General features: G+C 41.5%; 1 protein-coding gene across 4 annotated transcripts in view; it reads left to right on the forward strand.

Annotated features, from left to right (window-relative positions):
* The window catches only part of CPEB4 (cytoplasmic polyadenylation element binding protein 4), a 134,646-nt gene that overhangs the window by 68,744 nt on the left and 42,298 nt on the right, over positions 1-23,604 (forward strand). For 2 of the 4 annotated variants that reach the window (XM_010592635.3, XM_010592640.3), the window contains 3 exons: positions 26-140; positions 1,321-1,502; positions 4,434-8,005. In XM_010592635.3, the coding sequence (XP_010590937.1) occupies positions 26-140; positions 1,321-1,502; positions 4,434-4,661 (525 nt within the window). In that variant the 3' untranslated portion in view covers positions 4,662-8,005. Of the gene's footprint in view, positions 1-25; positions 141-1,320; positions 1,503-4,433; positions 17,233-23,604 lie in introns of those variants that run through there. The other 2 variants (XR_010320859.1, XM_023551502.2) reach the window with 2 other exon arrangements.

The following is a 23,604-nucleotide window of genomic DNA, read 5'->3' on the forward strand; positions in this document are numbered from 1 at the left end:
ACATTTCGGTTTGCACCATCCTTAGGTACAGATTCGGCCTTGGAATCTCAGTGACAGTGACTTTGTGATGGATGGTTCACAGCCACTGGACCCACGAAAAACAATATTTGTTGGTGGTGTTCCTCGACCATTACGAGCTGGTATGATTAAACACATAAACAAAAACCCTCTCTATCTTTTAGCAGAAGAAAATACACAGATTTTCAAGTGAAACTCTCCATAAGCCTTTGAGTTAATGTCTAAGAGTGAGAATTCTAGAACCGAAGTGTCTGGGTTTAAATTTATGTGCTCTGCTCCCAGTTAATAGTTGAGTGGTCTTGAAATTACTTAATTTCCCTAATTTTCTATTTTCTTATCTGTCAAATAGGGTAATAAGTGTATCTACTTCACAGAGTTTTTCTGAGGATTAAATGAGATAACCAGTGCAGAGTGCTCAGTGTCTCATAGTCTTAGTGTCTTGTAATGCTAATCACCACCACTCTCATCATCGTCTGAAAAAAAAAAATCCTTCAAGAATAAAGATTGTTTATTGAGATGTGCAGCATTTGTTTGCCATGTCCTCATTTGCTCAACAGCTATTTAGTGAGCTCTGAAATATAATAGGGTTCTCTGTAGAGCATCATGTTTTTACAGTAGTACTTAAAAAAGAAATTACATCCTCAACTTCAAATAATTTGAGGTATAATAGAAAAATGAGATTAAAAAAACATTAAGCGAGCAATAATTCAGTTTCCAAATGTAAAATTTGATGGAAAAGAAGATGCATCATTATTTCAAGTTTTTATATGAAAAATTGCTGAGTAGCTAGACTGTGGGCAAGGTAACAGGGTTTTTTTGTTGGAGATAAGTTAGAAGGGCCCCCAAACAAGAGTCTATCCATCAGTTTTCTTTGGGATGATAGACCTATTTTATATAAAAGAATAATTATTCATATTAAGCAATTCATTGTTAACTGGTAAGTATACAGAGGCACCAGGGTGTAGAGCAAACCCCTGTGCCAAGCCCAGCTCTGTCACTCAACAGTCTGTGACGTTGGACAGATTGGTCATACTGTCTGTGCCTCAGTTTCCTCAGGGAATTACCTACTTTGTAGGTTTATTGTGGGCTTAAAAGAGGATACACATGTAAGACACCTAGCAGAACTCCTGCCCATAGTTAAAGGACTAGCACAATGGACAATTGGTTATAGTAAGTTTGATTTTAATAATCAATATAATGAAGTGAGCTCAGAATACAGATGAGCTGCTTTTGATGAAACCTTTAATGAACCAGGTGAATTTTCCTGTTTTCAAATACCCTCTTTGCTCCTTTCTTATTTAGTGGAGCTTGCAATGATAATGGATCGGCTGTATGGAGGTGTGTGCTATGCTGGGATTGATACTGACCCTGAGCTAAAATACCCAAAAGGAGCTGGGCGAGTTGCATTCTCTAATCAACAGAGTTACATAGCTGCTATCAGCGCCCGCTTTGTTCAGCTACAGCATGGAGAGATAGATAAACGGGTAAGTCCTAGACTACATTCTGGAAGGTTCTAGAAATGGCCCTTTAAATGAATTGTTACCAAGATTGGAATGAGGGAATCGTGTATGAAAACAAATTGACAACTGACAACTATACCTGTAGGGACAAGTGTTCGTTCTGTGATACATACATCTAAGAATTTCCTGTGAATTTATTTTGTCTCTGAGTAGCATAAGTAAAACACTATAATCAGTTTACTTAGGAGTCAATTTAATCTTTCCTAAGTTATCACCTCTATCCATTCACTTAATCACTTAGGCAGTCATTGATGAAGTATTTACGGAATCCCTTCTGTGTTACAGGGGGTATACAAACGTGCGTGCCCTTCAGATCGCCTGAACTTTTTTTTTTTTAATCCTGGGACATCACAAATACCTCAGCAAGCTCTTTTTTCCATTGCACTCTATAACATAAGATTGAATAAGTTCACTTCCAGGGCTACAGCTCTTAGAAATCTTTGATTGTCATGTATTTAGTAGAAGAAATCAAAATCTTTATTTTTAGTCAGCCCTACTACCAGAAATTAGGTGGTGATAGTTAGCATTATCTTCGGTACTTCTACATTTTTATTTGTTGAATTTAGCCTCTGAAGTACAAGGCTGGATGGATAAAGTTCAAAGATAGCTCTTTCCTCTGTTTCCCAGTGTATTGTATTTGAAACTCTATATTCCATAATGTGGAAACCCTGGTGGCATAGTGGTTAAGAGCTATGGTTGCTAACCAAAAGGCTAGCAGTTTGAATCCACCAGGTGCTCCTTGGAAACTTCTATGGGGCAGTTCTACTCTGTCCTATAGGGTCGCTATGAGTCGGAATCGACTCGACGGCAACGGGTTTTGTTTTTTTTTTTTAATTCCATAATGTGTATTTCTTTGCATTTATAGATTTACTTCTTATCTTTGGGTTTCATACATTTAACAAGTGTTTTAATGCCTAGGATGAATCAGACATTAGTAGATTTTAGGGAGTAAGAGAGTGAATAAGAAGTCCCTGTTCTCATGAGTTTATTCTCAAGTAGATAGAACTGTACCCCATACTAGTACTACCCTGAGTGTGGCCTGTGAACTGGCTCCCAGTCAGCAAACTGTTACTAGCTTATGGTGAGATAAAGAATTTATTTACATAAGAATGTGAAATCAACTAGGTTACTAAGTCCAATGTTTAGTTCAGCTGACTTTTTAATTTTTTTAATAGAAAGACCTTGATGAAGGAAGCAGTGCATTCATACTTATTCTGGTGTAAGCTCCTTATTTCGTGGCACACTGGCTCTTTCGTTAGCACTGACTTTGATATCCGACACTCTAAGGCATTGTTCTTAAATTGTTTACTGATTTATTATATTCTGGTATTCTCAATTCGAGATGTAGAAACTGTCAAGCAATAGTGTTTACACTTACCGCTTGTGTTTCATGTCACGTGTAGTCTACTTCAGAGGTAGTAAAAAAATGAAGACAATAGCGGTCGTCCTACTATACTCTGAATATATTAAAGAGAAAGGTGTATGTTGTATAATAAACATGGCACGGGGAAAGATCAGGTGCAGTATACTTTAATATGCCTGCTTATTTTTTATTTACACTGAAAAGTATCCACATTTGTGTAGGCACTTCGCCCTGCTCCACTGCATCATTCCAACGTAAGTTTCAGAGTTGTGAGGTTCCCTACCCCACATTGCCATCGAATGGATTCCAACTCACAATGCCCTATAGGGTAGAGAACAACTGCCCAATAGAGTTTCTCAGCCTGTAATCTTCACGGAAGCAGACTGCCACGTCTTTCTCCCATGGAGCAGTTGGTGGGTTCAAACCACTAACCTTTCAGTTAGCAGCTGAGCGCTTAACCACTGTGCCACCAGAGCTCCTTGTATTCATTAGAAATTCAGACTCAGTTTGTGCTCCTCTACCATTAAATCCTTTGATCAGTGTTCTTGCCACTCTGTAGGAGTGGCCTGGGGGCCAGAAGCCTAATGCTTTAGTGATGTCCTCTGTTCCTGGTCTTTCATGTCATGTCTCCTTTTGTTCCTGGCTAACCTTTGTCAGGATTCCTTGTCTGAACTGGATGGCACCAGTGGTAGCGGTAGCCTGGTGTAAGGGAGTTTCAACCACGAGCCTCTCCAAGACTAAAAATAACCAACTCTTTTCTAACTGGTGAATTAATAGCAAAGTTATTTTTAACTCTTGAGAGGCTCAAATGACAGGCTGGCCTGCTGAGGACTGGAACAGGCCTGGTTTTAAAAGTTCACCTCTGACTTTTAGACCCAAGTAAACTGTTCTTACTGACAAAGAACAAAAGCAAGGTTTTAGGTTGTGAGTACTGTGGCTGCATCTGGTTTCCCCAGAGTTCCAGGTTTGTGATGATAACCCAGGCTGTGTACACTATGATAGAAATCCTGCCCCAGGCTTTGTTAGAGCTCAGAAGCTGGGGATGCGGAAGTCAGGCATCGTCCCACAGATTTGAACGTTGAAGTGCTGTTTTGTGGAACTTGTGAGCACTTAGTTGGCTTACGATTTCACCTGTGACAAAAAATCCAGACCCACTAACCAAAATGATGGTTTATCTCTGAAAATCTCCTGTGGGCTCTCAGTATTATAACATTCTAGCCTAAACAACTGGCTTCACTTTATGGTTTCTGAGAGAATCCTTTTTTTTTCTTTGAAAATGTTTATTAAATAAAACAAATATATAAAAATGGTAGGTATAAACACTTTACCAGGTTGTCAGAAGAGGAACTCTCTTCAGTAAATGAATTATTAGCCCTTCTTCCCTTTTGGGCACCTTAGCACAGATTCACTCAGGCAGTGGGTAGAAATGTACACGTACAGGTGGAAATGTACATGGTATGGTATCTGCCACCTGGTCCAGCCACTGAGAAATGTAAACTCCCCCCCCTCTTTTTTTTTTTTTTTGATTGCAGGTGGAAGTTAAGCCATATGTCTTGGATGATCAGCTGTGTGATGAATGTCAGGGGGCCCGTTGTGGGGGAAAATTTGCTCCATTTTTCTGTGCTAATGTTACCTGTCTGCAGTATTACTGTGAATATTGCTGGGCTGCTATCCACTCCCGTGCTGGCAGGGAATTCCACAAGCCCCTGGTGAAGGAAGGCGGTGACCGCCCTCGGCATATTTCATTCCGCTGGAACTAAAGGATAACTACAGTGCTCATTTTCAGGCCTCAGAATCAGTGCACTCTTCTGTTAATTCTGACCCCTTCCTCAGCCTCTTCACGCTGGCATGTCCTTTTGTAGCAGTCTGTAACAACAATAGTATACTGAGAAGAATGACCTATAATATAGGCGTTTTGTAGATTCTTGTGTCACTGAAAACAAAATGAACTCCTTTTTTGTATTGCCATCATGTTGCATGGAAGTTTTATCCCCTTGGTTTACTGGAGACCAAGAGGATCCAAAACTTCCTGCAACATTTTCTTAGAGGAGAGAGAGAAATATTAAAAGAGAAATGAAACAATAGAGTATTTTGGGTTTTTAATTAAATTATTGTTAATAATATAACATATAAGAATACTTTTATTAAAATATCCGTGCAACAATAACACTATCAGTCTGTCCTGACACAGTTCTCCCCCGGGGAAGTGCTTTTGCCTTTTCCTTCTTTTCTTTCCTCTTTATCAGCTCTCTCTTTTTTTCCATTCCCTTTTTATTCTTTTCACAGCAGTGGAGGAAGTTAACAATTATTAACAGGAAAGAGCATGTTAAAGCAAACAAATGCATGAGCAGGATTGAAGCAGCATTATAATTAACTCTAAAGGTTTTGAGGCCAAATATAATTTCATTATGCCTCAAAGATACTACCATATTAGAAAAGAATAAATAAATAAAGTAGGCAGAGCTAGGTGTATTTTCTTTTAAACAATTAAAAAAAAACTTAGAATGTAAAAATTGGGTGACATTACTACTGAGGGGAGTGCACTTATTTATTATTCTTAAACTTACTTATCTGGTCACAGCCCCAGAAAACCTACCAAAGCTAGAATTAAGGACAACTGGTGGAAAAACTAGCATTTCCTCTCCTAAAGAACAAATATATAAATTTTATTTTTGATGTTATATATAACTCCATATCCTGATTTACTAACACTCATCAGGTGTCAGCCTTTGCTCTCCATTTTGACGTTAAAAACAGATCTAGAGATACCTCAAGGATATCATTTTTGATTTTGCGTTACAGTACACCTGTAGCCAAAACTGGAAGACAAAACCAATATACAAATTGGCTGCTGATTGGCATACTTTTTAGATTTGAAGTTACTTTGGGTATCCTGTAATTTAGTTGTAACATAGACAAAAAAAAAAGTTTAAAAAAAGTTAAGTAGTCGCAAAGTGTTTTGCACTGTTGAATTAAGTAACTGTGTAAATCTGTGCAAAGGTACGTATGTTTATCTTACTCTTATAAAATAAAATAATGTTACAGTTTCAGAACTTAGCATGGGACATAGTCAGTGTTTGAAGTGCCAACTTCATCAAGTAATGCATGCTTTATTATAAGTAAAATTCTAGCTTTGAAAGGCGTTATTATGTGCTGAACAGTATGCTTCAGGAGTAAATTTAAAATAGTCTCTTGAAGCCCTGGTCATGGAAATAAATTTTATTTTAATTGAAAGTCTCTTATGAAATGCCCTACCCATCGTTGAAAGGATTATTATCATCAGTGTGCAAAACATTAAATAAAAAACTCTAGTGGGAATCTTGCTAGTTGTGCTACCTAACAGTACCATCTTGGATCCTTCAAAACCAAAGACTTCCCCCAGCGCTGCTGTGGAACCACCTGGCTGATTCCCCCTACTGATTTCTCTTTAGGAAAAGCAGTCCTTTGTTTTTAGTACAGGCTTTAATGAACTATACCTGTTAAGTTCCAAAGGTCAAAATGGAGACATTTGCTGTCTAATAGTCAAAACACAGAAAGGGAGTTGCTTTTAAAGAATTCCCTGCAAATATTGGAAGCAGTCATGCGGATGGAGGGTGCTCTGATGTAGCTGGTCAGGGACATTTTTTTCTTTTCTCCTGAACTACATAATTCTGATTGGAATGTTTATTTGCCTCTTTTTCTTCTTTTAAACGCTTGTAGGTGGCTTGGGGTGTGCTATTGTGCTGTTCCTACTCAGTAAACAGGTGTGATGAGTTACATTACAAGAAATAACACTGTTTGAGAACTAGCTTTGAATAATAATTTTTCCCTTTGTACATGACCTGCTGAATTTCGGTACAGTGTTTTTGTAGCTAACTTATTTTGTCATGCACATAATGTATATTTGTTATGCACTACTTTTGTATATCTTGTTTTTCCAACAGTGAACATTTTTAGGCACACTTTTCACTGACGGGATATCTCTTTATGCAATACCTCAATTTTTCATATTGCAAAGAGTAGCTTTTTGTACTTTTATTACTGAGAGATCTTCATATACTTCATTTTTTAATATAAATAATTTTAATAAATTTTATTTTCTTATATTCTGCTTTTTATACATTTCAGTGCTCTGCATACATTTTAAATTATGAATGTTGTGCACTGGCAATGCTATTTTAGAGTCTGCAGAGAAGAGAAAGCATGTCGCTTAAACATCCTACCCCCAACACCAGCTGTTGGTGTACCTATAATTTAAGAAATAGATCTATGTAAAGTCACAAATCAACGGAAAAAAAATTCGCATGAAAATGACAGATAACACTGTAGTTCCTAAAAAAAAAAAAAAAAAAAAGCGTAAGCATAGGGTAGAAATTTAAAATAACAAAATTGTCTACAGCTTCTTACTAAGTTTTTTAAATTATTCATAGCGCAGACATTTTTGGTGAATGTTTAACCATTTTTAATATTAATAAATTGATGTTAAGTGTTTGATTCAGAGATGTCTGCTCTTTTAAATTATATATAAAGAAGAAAAAAAAAATAGCCTGCCATGGGACAGGTGTGTAATGTTAGTATGCATGACTAATGTAAGAAATCGTTATTCTGCTAATAGTTACTTGTGATTGTGTGACAAGCGTGTTTACAGATTATTTGGTTACACTTCAAAAGGGCATAAAACATTATTATCTACTACTCTGGACTTTATCGATTACATGTCCTTCAGATTACACGAGATCGTAGTTGGGAGTTACCATGTAACTCAAAACATAATTAACATGTAATTAGTTCCCAGATTTTAGAGTATCACTTCAATTTACCAAGCATGTAGTTCTAGCTCACTAGCATGGCACCAGCCATGTACTTACAATGTAGTTACGGAGTAATTACATGGTTATTTTTGCAATGTACAATAAAGTGTTTCTGATTATTTTCTCCGTGAAGGCACCCTCTCCTGCCCCTCCCGGCCCCTAGGCTTCGGTGTAATGTATTTACTTCTCCATACACAGACCTCCGCAGAACGCAAAATAAAACTTGCAGTGAATGAATTGAGCATTTCACGAGAGTGCTGTTGGGAAGACTTGATAATTCACCCCTTTTGTTTTGAAGAGTTGAATCTTCTGTTAAAAGGTGATTTAAAACTTGAATGTGATGAATTGTGGCAAGTTAACTTCAAGTTATGTGCAATACTTATTTCAAACTTTTGAAAGATCTTTGCAGTGTAATTCTTTGTTTTTAATTGCAGACATTTAAAAATGTCATTTTCTACTGTTAAGAGTAATCCTCTTTCTTGCTGGTGTTTCTAAAGAAAAGAATCAGAAATCAATCTTTCTACTAATGTAAATTTGAGATTATTTTTAAAAATGGAATAAAAGAGGTTTTGGTCATTTGCTTTATTTTATTATCTTATTTTAAAGCTACTGTGATTGATAGCATTGTAAGAATTGGGATGATATTGTATTCAACTGTTTTATTTTTTATATTTTTAAAATTTAAAGTATAATTAGTTTTTATAATTTTCATCAGATTTTTGTTATATTTTTTGGAAGTGAAACTTTTAGCAAGTGGGTGTCTAGTTTTTACTAATCCCTAATTTTTTTTTTTCCAGTGTATTGCTCATATTATCAGAAGGAAAAGTTATTTAAGTATGTCAGTTAATTGTACTACTTGGCTGAATTTCCATATAGTTTTTACTGTGTATGGGGAGGTTGTAGTATTTATTATAGCATTTTAAATAAGGGTAATTCATTTTTTATTAAGGTCATTTTCACCTTAAGTTCCTATTTTTGTATGTTCTACTCTTAAGTTATATAACACAGTTCCTTTTTTAAAAGAGTTCATTTGTTGAAGTGCTAGTGGAAAATTAATGTTATTAAATAGTTTGCAAATGACTATTTATACCAGTATGCATATAATTTTTAAATATTTGTAATGTGAGATGTTGAATGAATAAAACTTTTAACTCAGATTTCTTTTAATATACTTGTTTATTTTCGACACAAGTAGATTATGCTTCCACGGTCGGGAATATAACATATTTAAAGTATTAAGAGTATACTTTTAGGCCAAGGCAGAGCAAACTGATGTGACAAAATGTTCAGTCATGTAAGTACTAGTGGCAAGTGTGCATTGCTTATATAAGGCTGTAAACGTTGGCGAGTTGTTCCTTTGGCGTGAATTGTCAGTTCACATGCTGCCCTGCAGATTTCTTTTTATTTGCAGCCTTCCGTATGTGAGTGGGGCCTAATCCCAGGATCTGAGTGTTCCCTCACCTCTTAAGGCCAAATGTCCAAAAAAAGTAAGGAAACAAATGCTTAATAATAAAAGTCAGTATCTAGGAGGTTTAGCTTTCGGTCTTTTTCGGTGAAGATTCTCAGCTTCTGACCACTCTTTATGAGGATCTTGATTAACAAGTCTCTGGATTTTGAACTCCCAGATCCTCCCTAGATTCTCCCTTTTTAGGATCTTGTTCTTAGTTGCTGTCAAGTGGATTCTGGCTCATGGTGACCCTGTGTGTGTGTCAGAGTAGAACTGTACTCCACAGGGTTTTCAAGACTGTGACCTTTTGGAAGCAGGTCTCCAGGCCTGTCTTCCAAGGCACCTCTGGGTAGGTTCAAACTGCCAACCTTTTGGCTAGCACTTAAGCACTTACCTGTTTGCACCACCCAGATTCCTCCTTTATAGACTATGGCCTTTTAATATAATTTCTATAGCACACTGAGTTGAAGGTATTATATTTGATTTGGTCCATTAATTACGTGGACTACTGAGTACTGGAATTTGTTAATATTTATATTTTAAACTAAATTTTCAAACTTTGAATTTAAGGGCTTAATATAACAAAATATAGCGCTGTCTGAGAATACCCTGTTTTGTCAAATTTAAATTTGGCTCTTTCTTATCTTGATAAAGAGTATTCTCAAGACTAGAAGAAGCAGTTCTTGTCCAGAGACAAATGGAATTGTCTTTCCCAATTGCAACTCTTCCAATTCTAGGGATTTTCTGAGGGTAAGGGCTAAACTAGTGGATCTTAGGATCCCCCAGGAGTACCAGGTCACAGAAGCTTTGGCTGAACGGCTTCCACTTTCTCTGACAGTAGCCAAAACTCATGTCCAGAGGTGAAGGGAGGGCCAATCACTGAGGAAGGAGTGGCCAAGCCGCTGGAGATGGTGCCATTTGGTTGCCACCTTCTCAGTACCCCTAGGCATTCTGGGATGGCTCCAGCATTTTAAAAGGAAAAAAAAAACACAAAGATTTAGCTCCTTGGGATTTGACTGGACTGTGGGATAGAATATGATACTGGGGAGGAGTGAGCTTCTTGGATCAAGTAGACACACGAGACTATGTGGGCAGCTCCTGTCTAGAGAGGAGATGAGAAGGCCGAAGGGGACAGAAGCTGGCTGAATGGACAAGGAAATACAGGGTGGAGAGGAGGAGTGTGCTGTCACATTAGGGGGAGAGCAACTAGGAATATATAGCAAGGCATGTATAAATTTTTGTATGAGAGACTAACTGGATTTGTAAACTTCACTTAAAGCACAATAAAAATTAAAAAAAAAAAGATTTACTTCCCTTATTTCAGAATATATTTTAGGTAAGTAATTTGTCAACTATAAGTGATTGAATTTAACAACTATATTTTGAGATACTTGTGCTGGCATATAATGTGTAGGTGCAATATTTCTGTGTTTTAAATCACAGCATGATGAATCTGGAAAGGCTTGTGAGAGGCTATCTGGCATATATTTCCTTACTCACTGGCAGCTCACCTAAGCTCACCCTGCAAGGAAAGTTCTCTGTCCTATTAACAATCAGGTTATTTCGTAACCTCTTTTGGTCATGGAGCCCTGGTGGTGCAGTGGTTAAAAGCTTAGCTGCCAACCAAAAGGTCGTCAGTTCAAATCCACCAGTGCTCCTTGGAAACACTATGGAGCAGTTCTACTCTGGCCTGTAGGGTTGCTGTGAGTACAAATTGACTCAGTGGCAGTGGTTTTCTTGTTTTTGGTAATGGGTTTGTGTTCACACCCAGGTCAGAGAAAATAAGTCATCTTTTCAGGTGTTTTTTTTTAGTTTGAGAAATAGTCAAAGTATGATTTAAAAATCATTTTATTAGTAAATTCCCGATTTAAAAAATTAAGGAACATTGATGGCATCAGTGAGGTAAGTTGAAAACATTTAAGGGGTAATTTTTTTTTTTTTCCTGAAGACTGTAATGATAGAATAATAAACATGAAGAAGCCCTAATATGTATTTCCTGAATTGTGATCTTCAGAGCACTAGGATAGCTCTGTCCACAAGAAAAGGACAAAAAATAAATAAAACCAAAGTAGCTGTCACCAAATATGCTCAGGAAATGAGACATCCTCTCTTTCTTGGAAAGTCAAACTACGCATGTCAGCATGTTAAGGCTTTGACAAGTTCTAAGTGAAGAAATCTATTTACTTTGTTTAAAGTGGTTTTTCCCCCAAATTTCTTCTACTACAGACTCACTGTTTGCAGGTGACATAGGATCTGATGGAACACACTTGGAGAAACACTGCTCTAACGTTTTTGTATGTTTATCCGTGTCAGGAAGCCTTAAGCTCCCAATTTGTTATTCGCCGTCCGTAGCTATGTTCTGCAAGAGCTCCTGGTGCTGTTCCTCCTTGGTCGTACCCAGAGCAGTTTCCATCGGCCACACTTAATTTACCAGGATTCTAGCCTAGCTTGTAACCCCTGTCCCATTTCCAACTCATCCTGTCAGCAATTCTTTCCCCTCTACTCCCACCCCAGGAGAAAGAAAAAGAGAAGTTACTCTGCAGAATCAACCATCACCTTCCACAGCTATCTTGATTATGCTGCTCCCTGGCTCAGACCAGCCACAAATCTCACATTAGACAAGCAATCTGTGCTTTGAATCTACCATTCCATAATATGCTGTCTACGTTTCTGATAATTCACGTCATTTCCCTCCTTCAGGATTCTCCTTTGCAAACTTCCCTCAGTGCTCGTGCTCTGAGGATTGGGGCTCCAGGCTTTGAATAATGAGAAGAACTCAGAAAATGAAGGGGCACCCTACTGTGAACGCTTCCTCTAGCAGTACCAATTCGGCTTTCAGCTTTTCTTATTAGAGAACATTTTGTTTTGGCATGACGTGAGTCTTGTCAGGATATTTTTAGTTCTAATCTTTCTCTAGTCAAATTAAGTGTCATTGTTGGCTGTCTGGAAAAAGTGCCTTCTGTGATTCAGTGTGGTGACCAGAGTTGGAAAAGTACAGTGCGTCTTGAGGAAGTTAAAAATGAGCAACAGCGTCCAAAGCCAGTGTGTGAGCAAACCACAGTGCTTTCTATTGAGTATTATCTGATTAAGTGTCAGAGAAAAACTGCTTGTGGGTAGATGGAGGGTGGAGGGTGGCAAATCAGGGAATACAAATGGCAAACGCTAAGCTTGAGCTTTCTTTATCCCTTTCACTGGAGATCTATTTCATTAAGCAGGGCTTTGATAGCGTAAAAATGTCAGCGTGATCAAGTAAATGCCACCATTTAAAGAGATTATTTTCAATTCTTCTCCCAACACCAAAAGAAAGAAGAAGGAAAAAAACCAAACATACCCAGAAATGAGTGTCCAGAACCCACTAAAGGCAATAGTGCATTTTTAACTTGTTCTGAAATAGGTTACCCAGGAAAACAACTGGAAAGGGTGGTGGGGATAGAAATCTGTGAAGCTGCATAAAAGGTTTTAGGTGGGATTCAGTATGTGTGAGCCAATAGAGGCATAGTTCACCTCTCATATTTGAGGGAAACATGAAGTGGCCCCTTGTATGTTTAACGGATGGTTGAAAATTTGACTTTAAGGACCTGCAGTGGGGAACATGGAGAAGGCCCTGTGGGTCAGATGACTCAGCACTCCTATGGTTTGGTTCTGGAAGAGGAAACAAGTAATTGCTGATCACTTGATGTGTGTCAGTCACTTCTATACAACAGCAAGGTTAACTCCCACGACAGCAAGGTTAACTCCCGCAACACCTCGTGAGGTATTCAACAGTACAGAACTGTCTCAGGGACAGAAGAAGCTGGGTGACTTGGCCAAGGCTGCATGGCTGGTACATGTTGAAGCTTGGATTCCAGTCCTTATCTGCTACATTCCAAATCCCACCTGCTTCCCCGAAACCTCACAGCCACTAGATTAGCAATGGACAGGTTTAAAAAAAAAAAAAAAAAAGTTGCATTTTTTAAAAAGAACATAAGTTTCATTCCTAAACCTAATTTGGGTGCAAGATGTCATATTTAGAAGCATAAAAATAAGATCATAAAACAAAAGTTGTAAGAGAACAGTAAATTTTGATTGTAAGTCCTAAAACGAGGTTACTTACTCCTAAGAATTGGCTCTTGGTCAGGTGATGTGCTCAAGGTCATATGTGGTTGATTAGTGGAAGGCCAGCTAAGGAGACTGTGGCTCAGGGCTACTTCCGCCCCTCTTGTCTGCCTTATTACAACAAAACAACAAACCAACTGCTGTTGGGTCGACTGTAACTCCTGGGCACCCTATGTGTGTCAGAGTAGAATTGTGCTCCGCAGAGTTTTCAATATCTGGTTTTTCTGACAGATCACCAGGTCTTTCTTCTGAGATGCCTCTGGGTGGACTTGAACCTCCAACCTTTCGGTTAGCAGCCAAGAGTATAATTCATTTGCACCACCCAGGGACTCTGTCTGCCTTATTGGCCTTCTTTAAAGCTGTTTCTGGAGTTCAGTGGCCAGACTTGGGTACACGTCTCAAGAGTAGGGGCAAAGTAGTTGAAAGGCAATTTTGATTTCACTTTGAGGAACTACAGACTTCTGAGGGCATATCCTTCTCTTTGCCTCAATCCCCAGGTAAAGACATCAGTTTGGAACAGTTAATGAGGAAAAGGGAGGGTCCTTTTCTTTAGTACTAAAAAAAAAAAAAGTGAACCCACAAATTCCAGAAACAAACAGTTCTGAGAGTGAGAATAACAACAACTAGCATTGATGGAGTGCTAGAGGTTTCTCCTCTTTTCAGCCTCGTCACAACCCGGTGAGATAGGGACTGTTATTATGCCCATTTTAAGGTGATCATGGTTCAAGAAGGCTAACCAACCTTCAAAGTCAGGATTCAAACCCAAGTACACAGATTCCAGGTCCTGTTTCTCCTCATCCCTTGTAACTTACCAATTTTTTAATTAAAATTTCATTAAAAATTCAGTTTTTCTACTGCATTGACTAAGAAATCATCAAGAAGTCATACTTAAGGAATACATGTCATTTTACAAACCCAATTAAAAATCATTCATTTTGTTTGACAACATTTTTAACAATAATGTGATAAACACTTTTTTTGGTAGTTACATTATCCTCCCAATTGTCAGGGGATGAAAAAGTGTCTGACCAAAATCTCATGAGTGCCAAGAAACCATGGGTGGACAGGTGGGTGGGTGGCGAATGGATGGATGGATGGATAGATAGATAGCTATAAATACACATATCTTGTTATTAGGTTCTGTTGAGTCAGTTTGGACTCATAGCAACACTATGTACAACAGAATGAAACAGTGCCCAGTCCTGTGCCATCCTCACAATCGTTGCTATGTTGGAGCCCGTTGCTGCAGCCACTGTGTCAATCCATCTCATCTGTTTTGCTGACCCTCTACTTTACTAAGCATGATGTCCTTCTCCAAGGACTGATCCCTTCTGCTAACATGTCCAAAGTACGTGAGATGAAGTCTCACCATCCTTGCTTCTAAGGAGCATTCTGGCTGGCCGCCTTTCAGCCAGAATGATTGAATAATATGCTCTATATAGACATCAAGCCTCTTCTCAGGACTCTAATCCTTTGACCCTCTGCAAAATCTCTGTAACCGCACAAAAATAGTCCTGAAATTCAATGGAGGGGGAGAGGCTTTCTTACTGATGTGTCCTGGTGAATTTTAAAACAGCACTTCAACATTTTGCTTCTGGACTGGGATGTCAGAAGCATTCTGCAGAGAATTTATATTCTGATGTATATATGCATACATATTTAAAAAAAAAAGGGAACAAAGTCTGCCGTTTTTAGAGCACCAGAGCCCTGTAACACGCAGCTTTGATCACTGCCGCAGCCCTGACAGCTGGGCTTGAAAAGCTGTGGTGGTGTAGAGGCTGGATGAACCACCTTGGAATGTTTGAGCACAGCTTTGCAGCACAACGTCCTTCTGAGGGAGGCATGAAGGCCATGGCCAATTACAGTCGTCATCAGCTTCCTTCTCTGCCGTCCAAAAAATACAGATCTAACAAAGACCAAAGATGAAATTCTCAAATTGGAAGGGATGCAAATGGAACTCAGATCTAGTCTCCTAAGGTGTCCTACTTCAGTCATGACCAGCAGCCCACCCTGGCTGTCAGCAGGTGGGGGTGAGGAGGGTCAGGGAGGCGGAGGGCTGGGGAGGAGGGGAAGAGAAGGAAAGCGAAAGTCAATTATCAAATGCAATTGTGTCCACAGGCCTACAGTCCCTCTACCCACACAGACACATGGCACACACACCATAGCCAGGGCACAGTCCTTCCACCCAACCGATCACAATCTCATCTCTCCTACAGGGTGAGGCGACTTTGCAGGGACTGAGTCAGTTGCTGTGAAGGCAATTCTGACTCACGGAGACCCCACCTGTGTCCGAGTAGAACTGAGCTCCGTACAGTTTTCAGTAGCTGATTTTTCAGAAGTAGATTGCCAGGCCTTTCTTCAGAGGCACTTCTGGGTAGACTCGAACCTTGAGTCTTTTGGTTACCAATCAAACATGTTAGCTGTACTACTCAGGGCCTCTTTGCAGTGATATAGTCACCCATAAGGGGAGAAAATGGACTCTTTTTTTGGATTTCCTTATACTTAAATTTTTTCCTTTGAATTACATATGGCAAGGACTCAGATGTTTATTATTATCATTGTTAATATCAATGTTATCATATTAATTATTGTCATTGTTACTATTACTATCTACCCACTTACACAGTGCCAAGGTCCCTGGGTGACGCAAACAGTTTACACTTGGCTACTAACCTGAAGCTTGGCGATTTGAACCCACTGGAAGCACCACAGAAGAAAGGTCTGTAGATTTGCTTCTATAAAGGCTACAGCCAAGAAAACACTATGTAACAGTTCTACCCTGTAACAGATGGGGGTCACCATAAGGTGGAATGGACTCAGCGGGGTTTGGGTTTTCACAAAATGCCAGGCCCCATGCTGGGTTGGTGGCAAGAGTGGGCGGCAGCCTCTCCGTGCCAATGTTCCACAGTCACTGGGCCTTAGGTACTAACTCTCTAATGAGGCTTTCCCATGTGATTTTCCAGTATATTCTCAAACTTCCCACCCCCATCCAGCCTACAGCAGCAGTTGCTATGGTGACAGAGAAAATGCTTTGCCTTGGAGGCTAAGTGTCTACTGCAGTGCCCACTTCTTGCTATCTTTCTGTCCATCTTAGGAACTGGGGTATTCCTCCCACAGCGGGGGTCACACACTGCAGCAGAAGGTGTTGAGTCTGTGTGACCCAGCTGAACACACCCCAGAAGGGCTATGTCTGGGATTCTGGTTTTCCGGAGACTTTTAAGATTTTTTCTGTTCAGGGAAAGAAGCAGGGGACAAGGGGGAGGGGAACTGGAAATTAGTCCTGTGTCCCTCAGCTGACAGCTCAATTATACTGCCTTTGAGGAAATAGGGTTTTTAGTTCCTCAATTATTTCCCCCTTTGTTCTTAGGAATGGTGAAACATAAGTTATGACGTGGCATAGTAGAAACGACTTGGGTTTATGAGTTAGGCAAAGGGCTCAAACCCCACAGGCATCATCCTGGTTAGGGTTTCTGGGGACCTCCTGAGTTTGTGTCCCTGCACCACTTCTGACCTGCTGAGTGACCTTGATTGACCTTGGCCCCCTTAGATAATCTCTCTGAATTGGTTTTCTCATCTGTCAGAAGGGACAAACAACACCTCCATCTTCTGGTGGTGCAACAGTTAAATGCTCATCTGCTAACTGAAAGCTTGGCAGTTCGAACCCACCCAGCGGCCCTGCAGGAGAAAGACTTGATGACCTGCTGCTGTAAAGGTTACCAATTTCTGTCAGGTTGGTTCCGACTGATGGCGACCCTATAGAGCAGAGTGGAACTGCCCCATAAGGTTTCCAAGGAGTGGCTGTGGATTTGAACTGCCGACCTTCTAATTAGCGGCTGAGCTCTAAACCACTGTGCCACCAGGGCCTAGAAAATCCTATGGGGCAGTTCTACTCTGTCATATGGGGTCACTATGAGTCGAAATTGACTCAATGGCACCCAACAACAACATCTTCCAGTTGAGGTAAGGACTAAATGAAAAAAAAAAAAAAAAAAAAACCCAGCGCCATCGAATCGATTCCGACTCATAGCGACCCTATAGGACAGAGTCATTAAAAAAAAAGAAAAAGAAACACTGAAACAATAAACATCGGCTGTTGAGTTGCCCTGGAGTGAATTCCGAAGACCCCATGTGTGTCAGAGTAGAAGTGTGCTCTGAAGGGTTTTCTTCTGACTTGCCTCTGGGTGGATTTGAACCCCTAAGCTTTCAGTTAGCAGCTGTTAAGAATTGAAATATGTTCCCCGGAAATATGCATTGACCTTCTAACCCCAATACGTGTAGATGTAATCCTATTTGGAAAGAGGTGTTTCTTTGTTATGTTAATGAGGGCTTATCAGTGTGGGGGTGTGTCCTAAACCTAATCACTGCTGCCTGATATAATAGCAGTATAGACAGAGACACTTAGACAAGCAAGCAGATAGTAGGGGAAGACAGATGCTATCTGAAGATGACAGAGACAGACAAGTCTTTACAAGCCTGTCACGTCTACAAGCCTAGGAACTCCAAGGGTGGCTGGCTACTAGAAGGTGAAATAGATAAGAGAGGACCTCTCCCTACAGCCAGTGCCCTGAATTTGGACTTCTAGCCTCCTGAATTGTGGGAGAATAAACGTCCATAAACCATCCACTTGTAGTATTTCTGTCACAGCAGCACTAGGAAACTGAGACAGTCCAACACAATCACACCACCTGTGGACTCTGTTGGGAGTCATTAGCGTCAGCATTATCTTCCCAGATCTGGCAATTGCTGGCAATTCCTTTAGCCCTGTAAGACACACTACCTACATCACCCACCCTCACCCCCGCCATCTCTGTACGGAGGGGAGAAGGATGCTCTGGTATTCACCTCCCAGGACTGCTGGGAAGATCAAATTAGGTGACCCCCTACCCCACTGCTGACTGTGCCACTCACCCTGGGCTAATTCCTTTTCCCCCTTGCTGCTAGAAGGCTTTACCATTCCCTTGCTAAAACCTTCCAACAGCTTCCCATTGTCCTAGACATAACATCCAGGAGCTTCCACCACGGCCCCTAAGGCCTTGCATGATCTGGCCCCAGCCTCCACTCCAGTCTCATCTCCTTCTTGATCCTGTGCTCCAGCACCACACCCACTACCCTCTCACACTGGATCTTTCTCAGTTCCTCTAAAGCAAGCCCAGCCTCCTGTCTCGGGTTTCTTGCAGGCCATTTCCTCAGTGTGAAATTATCTGCCCACCTCGCTTCACGCCCGGCCCCATCTTTTCAATTCAACTCAGAATGGAGTTGGCTCCTCATTCATCTTAACTTAGATGTCACCTCCTCAGAGAGAACTTCCCACCCCTTGCTCTTCCCACCCCTCCATTATCACAGCTTATTATCTCAGCACTGTGCAGGTTTCCTCCTTTGTAGAACTTACTGCAACATGTAATCACCACTACATCTAATTCATTTACCTGCTTTTGGGGGGGAGGGGCAAATATTGTCTTGATCATAGTTGTATCCTCAGTGCCCACCTTGCACATGTTGTTATGTGCCTTTGAGTCAGTGCTGAGTAATAGCAACCATATAGGATAAAGTAGAACTGCCCCACAGGGTTTTCTAGGCTGTAATCTTTTTTTTTTTTTTTTAATCTTTGTGGAAGCAGACTGCCACATCTTTCTCCCAGGGCGCAGCTGGTGGGTTTGAACCGCAAGCCTCAGTTAGCAGCAGAGCACTTATCCACTGTGCCACCAGGGCTCCTTGTCTTGCACATAACCAAAACCAAACCTGTTGTTGTGGAGTCGATTCCAAGAGTCAGCAGAACTGCCCTGTGGGTTTGCCAAGGAGCAGCTGGTGGATTCGAACTGCTGACTTTTTTGGTTGGCCTTAGCTCTTAACCACTGTGCTGCCAGGGGTCATTGCACATAGTAAGTACATGAAAAATATTTGCCGAAATGAGTGACTGATAGGATTTTGAAGTTTGTTCTCTTTCCTAGACCTGCTCTTATAATTGCCACCAAGAGGGCCTGACAGCTAACAGGGCACTCCACAAGCAAAATAAAGATCAGATTGCCTGATAAAGGTAGCTTGCCGCACTCAAACACTGATGGGCAAAAAGATCACCTGGGGAGATTGTTAAAATGCAGGATCTGATCCCATAGCCCTGGGGGTCCTGAGAATCTGCGTTTCTAACAAGCTCCTTGGTGAAGCCAACGCGGGTGGTCTTGGACCACACTTTAGTAGCAAGAACTTCAGTTGTTGTGTGCCTCCCAGTTGAACAGATTCCGACTCACAGCGACCCTATAGGACAGAGTAGAACTGCCCCATAGGGTTTCTAGACTGTAATCTTTACAGGGGCAGATTGCCAAGTCTTTTCTCCGGTGGAGCCGCCTAGTGGGTTCAAACCAATTACCCTTCGGTTAGCAGCACAGCGCTTTAACCACTGCACCACCAAGGCTTCTAAATAAGAAGTTAGTCCCCCGCGAATGCTTTTGATTTTCGGATCATGGAGTAACAACGATCAGGTGAGCATAGGTGCCAGGCTCGGCCTCCCAATTGGAAGCTGCCCCAGATCTGGCCCCCGGGGGACAGGGAGGGGAGGAACGTGAAGAGCCGGCCCCTCCCAATGCCTGAGCAGACCGACAAGACTAGGCTCGAGTGAGCTTTTAGGACTTGTCTTAGTCACAAGGAGAAAATTAGGTCATGGAGTTTGCTCATTCATTCATTTATTCAGGGAATATTTGCACATTTTTAGCCCCTGGGAATACTGTAGGGACAAGATGGCAAGGCCCCTGCCCTCTCGGCATTTGTATTCGGAGACAGGCCTGAGTTTGAGCGCGTCCACATGGGCCCATCAATATGATTTGGGGGAGTTATTCCAGGTCTCTGAGCCTTACTGAAATGCGATGCCCATCCTAATGTGGCGAGTTGTTGGGGTGGTCTCAGGAGAAAATGACTTGCGATGATAAGGTATTATTATTACTATTCACAAAACTACTAATCTGAATATTGAACTTGATGTCTATTAGCCAAAGGTGGCAATGTGCAAAAGAGAATTATTGCTTATTCATTCAATCATTCATCCAAAAAGTTTCAAGGCTCTGAAGATATGTGAGGACAAGAAAAGCAGAGTGCCGGTCCTGTTAGCATTTCCATTTTGTTAGAAGAAATCAGGCAAAAGACAAGTAGACACATAAACAAGAAAGCGTTAGTGCTAAGTGTTGTGAGGAAAATAAAACAGGATCATGTTTTAAATAAAATAAAACAGGTGAAGGGTGGGAGTAGGTTTATTTTAATTGGGAGATGAGGGAAAACCTCTCTGACAGGTGGGATTTAAGTTGAAATCTGAAAAACAAAGAAAAAACCCAAACCTGTTGCAGCTGAGTTGATTCCAACTCATAGCAACCCTACAGGACAAAGTAGAACTGCCCAGGGTTTCCAAGCAGCTGGTGGATTTGAACTGCTGACCTTTGGGTAAACAGCCAAGCTCTTAACCACCGTACCACCAGGCCTCCAGAAAAAACCAAGCCATGCCAAAATCTGAGGGGAAAGTATTCTGAATTCAGAGGTAACCACACAGGCAAAAGTCCTGAGATGAGACTGAATTTGATATATTCAAGGCAGAGCAGGGTAGCTGGGATCAGCGAGCAAGAGGTCATGAGGTGAGTTTAGATAGGTTCGAGGGCCAAGCAAGGCTGGGCCTTTTCAGCCAGGGTAGAGACTTTGGATTTTATTTTAAATTAGATGGAGGCCACTGGAGAGTAGCTGTGAGGGGGGGATGTGATCTGATTTGCATGTAAGTTCACCCTGGCAATTGTGTGAATAGATCCTAAGGGGGAGAAAGAGTGAGAAAGAAAAACCAGTTAGGAGAGGATGGCAGTGGTCTCGGTGACTGTGACAGGACATGGGCCAGGATGTTGTGCAGAATGGAAAGAGGTGGCCACGTCAGGACGGCATTTTGGAAGAAACGTGGGGAGCAAGGAAGACACACGAGAATGACTTGCATTTTGGCAAAATCCCACACGCTCTACTATTTTTGGAGTAAATGCAATTTACAATGCAGTACGGATCCCTTTCCCTTGGAACACTTCAGCAAAGGCCAAACGTCTGTGAAATCCGAAGGAAACAAGGCCTGTTCTAACCCTGCCTAGACACACAGAACCTTCAAAAGGAGGGTATTGATTACAAAGGGAGATTTTTACTCCACCCCCTCCCTGTCATCTGAAGTCTCATTGAAATTCTTTGCTTGTTTGAAAGGGCATGAGATCCGGCTTTAAGGAGTAATGAGTGGTGCTTAGCTTCATTGCGTTGAACAAGGCTCTCGTTCTGATTAAGCGTTTCTTTAATTTGAGGCAGTTTATGGAAGGAAGATAAGAGTCCTGGTGCCGACAACTTAATCTTAGAGATTTGGCTTAAAAAATCGGAGCCAAGGGGTTTGTGTGTGTTGTTGCTGCTGGTAGTGGTGGTTTAGTGGTGGTGAGTTGGGGCAGGTACTACCAGGTCTAGAGAGCTGTCTCTCTCATTTCGTCATATGGGTTCAGTGTGGACTAGGTGTCCCAGAGTCCAAGGTCCCCCTATTCATACAGGGCAGCATTGAGTCAGTTGATATTCCCTTGGGATGAGGTTATCCAATAGCCCCTGAGAGCCACTGACAGGAATCAGAGCAGAATTGAACTCAGCCCCTTTATCATATCCCCTGCCTGTAACACACAAAGCATCCGATTTTAAAAAATAACTCCCGTAATTTCTTGATATTTTGGGGGCTAATAGCATTTATTTGTTTAACGTAAGCGTTTACAATACATCACAATTTATTCATTTTTAAAAACATACCCCACCCCACCCCCCCTCCCATGGAATTTAGCCTGAGACTCTTCTTGTCAGAGAAGACGCGGAGTGTGAGAATTTGGGAGGCTTAGAGCACTCCAGTTCCTGCGCCCATCCACCCACCCCCCCATTCAAATCAGTCCCCTTTCCAGTCTCAGGAGCACGGTGGAAGCTGCCAGAAGCCTGTGGCAGAACCAGTGGAGGGTGAAGGAACAACATTTCAGGCGCAGATGAGGTGGGATGGTTCTTCTCTGACAGCCGTCCGCGGATGTCTCCTCGGGGGACCATATGTCCCCGTGCCTGCTGCTGGCCAAATGGAATTCATGACTAGGAATATGTATCCTTGGGTTTTCCTCTCAGTTCCTGCAGCTGTTTGGTGAGGGTTGGGGGAGGGAGGAGGAAATCATCTCTTTTGTGGGCTGAAATTACATTTTAACCATTGATCCTGGTCTTGCGATGTGGGCACCACCCAGGCATGCCCGCATTTCTCGCACGCACGCGCGCGCACGCAGACCCTGGCAGTAGCAGCCTGGACCTCTCCACGCCCGTGATACAGACAGAAAGCGCACTTTCCTTAAGCGCCATTTTCACAGAACCTGATCAAAGAGTCGAGGTTTGAAGCCAGGCGGCTTACTCCTTGGTAATAATAAAAATTAAGGGTTTCTTTTTTTTCATTATTTTTTAAGAGAGAGAGAGAAAAAAAAAAAAGAGAACCCAACCTATTGCTGTTGAGCTGATTCATACTGATAGCGACCCTATAGGACAGAGTAGATGGCCCATAGGGTTTCCAAGGAGCGGCTGGTGGATTTGAACTGCCCACATTTTGGTTACAGCAGAGCTTTTAACCATTGCGTCACCAAAACCAAAACCATTGCCTTCCAGTCAATTCCGACTCATAGCCACCCTATAGGAAGGAAAGAACTGCCCACGTACGGCTTCCAAGGATTGGGTGGATTCGAACTGCTTTTTGGTTAGCAGCAGAATTCTTAACCACTGCGCCACGAGGGATCATTAGAAAAGGGAAGGGAGGGGAGGGGTGGGGCGGGGGGTGGGAGGAGACAATTTTATCTGGGAGCTGTGACTGCCACCTGGTGGATGACGTTGGCTGAGCAACGAAAAAGACGCCCTGCTTTAAGATCAGACATTCATCTGTTTCTTCACCCTTCTGTTCAATTGTCTGTGTCTGTGAGAGGCTCTATCTAGGCGAGGAGAGAGACGACAACAGCACAGTGTGGCAGATGTTGTGATAGGGATGATCATGAGTAGGGGTAAAGGGTGTGGATGCTGGAACCACACTGCCTGGATTTGAACCTGCTGTGACCTTGGCTGAGCCACTTGACTTCTCCTGTGCCTCCACTTTTGCATCCATAAAAAAAAAATCCATAAGACGGGGCCAATAACAGTCACTACTTCATAGGATAACAGTACCTATCTCTATGCAGAAGACCCGGGTTCGATTCCTGACCAATGCACCTTGTGTGCGTACAGCCACCACCCATCTGTCAGTGGAGGTATGCGTGTTATTACAATGCTGAACAGCCTTCAGTGGAGCTTCCAGACCAAGACAGGCCTGGTGAAAGAAAGGCCTGGTGA

This window comes from Loxodonta africana, chromosome 2 (assembly GCF_030014295.1).
Source record: "Loxodonta africana isolate mLoxAfr1 chromosome 2, mLoxAfr1.hap2, whole genome shotgun sequence".
Lineage (NCBI taxonomy): Eukaryota > Metazoa > Chordata > Mammalia > Proboscidea > Elephantidae > Loxodonta > Loxodonta africana.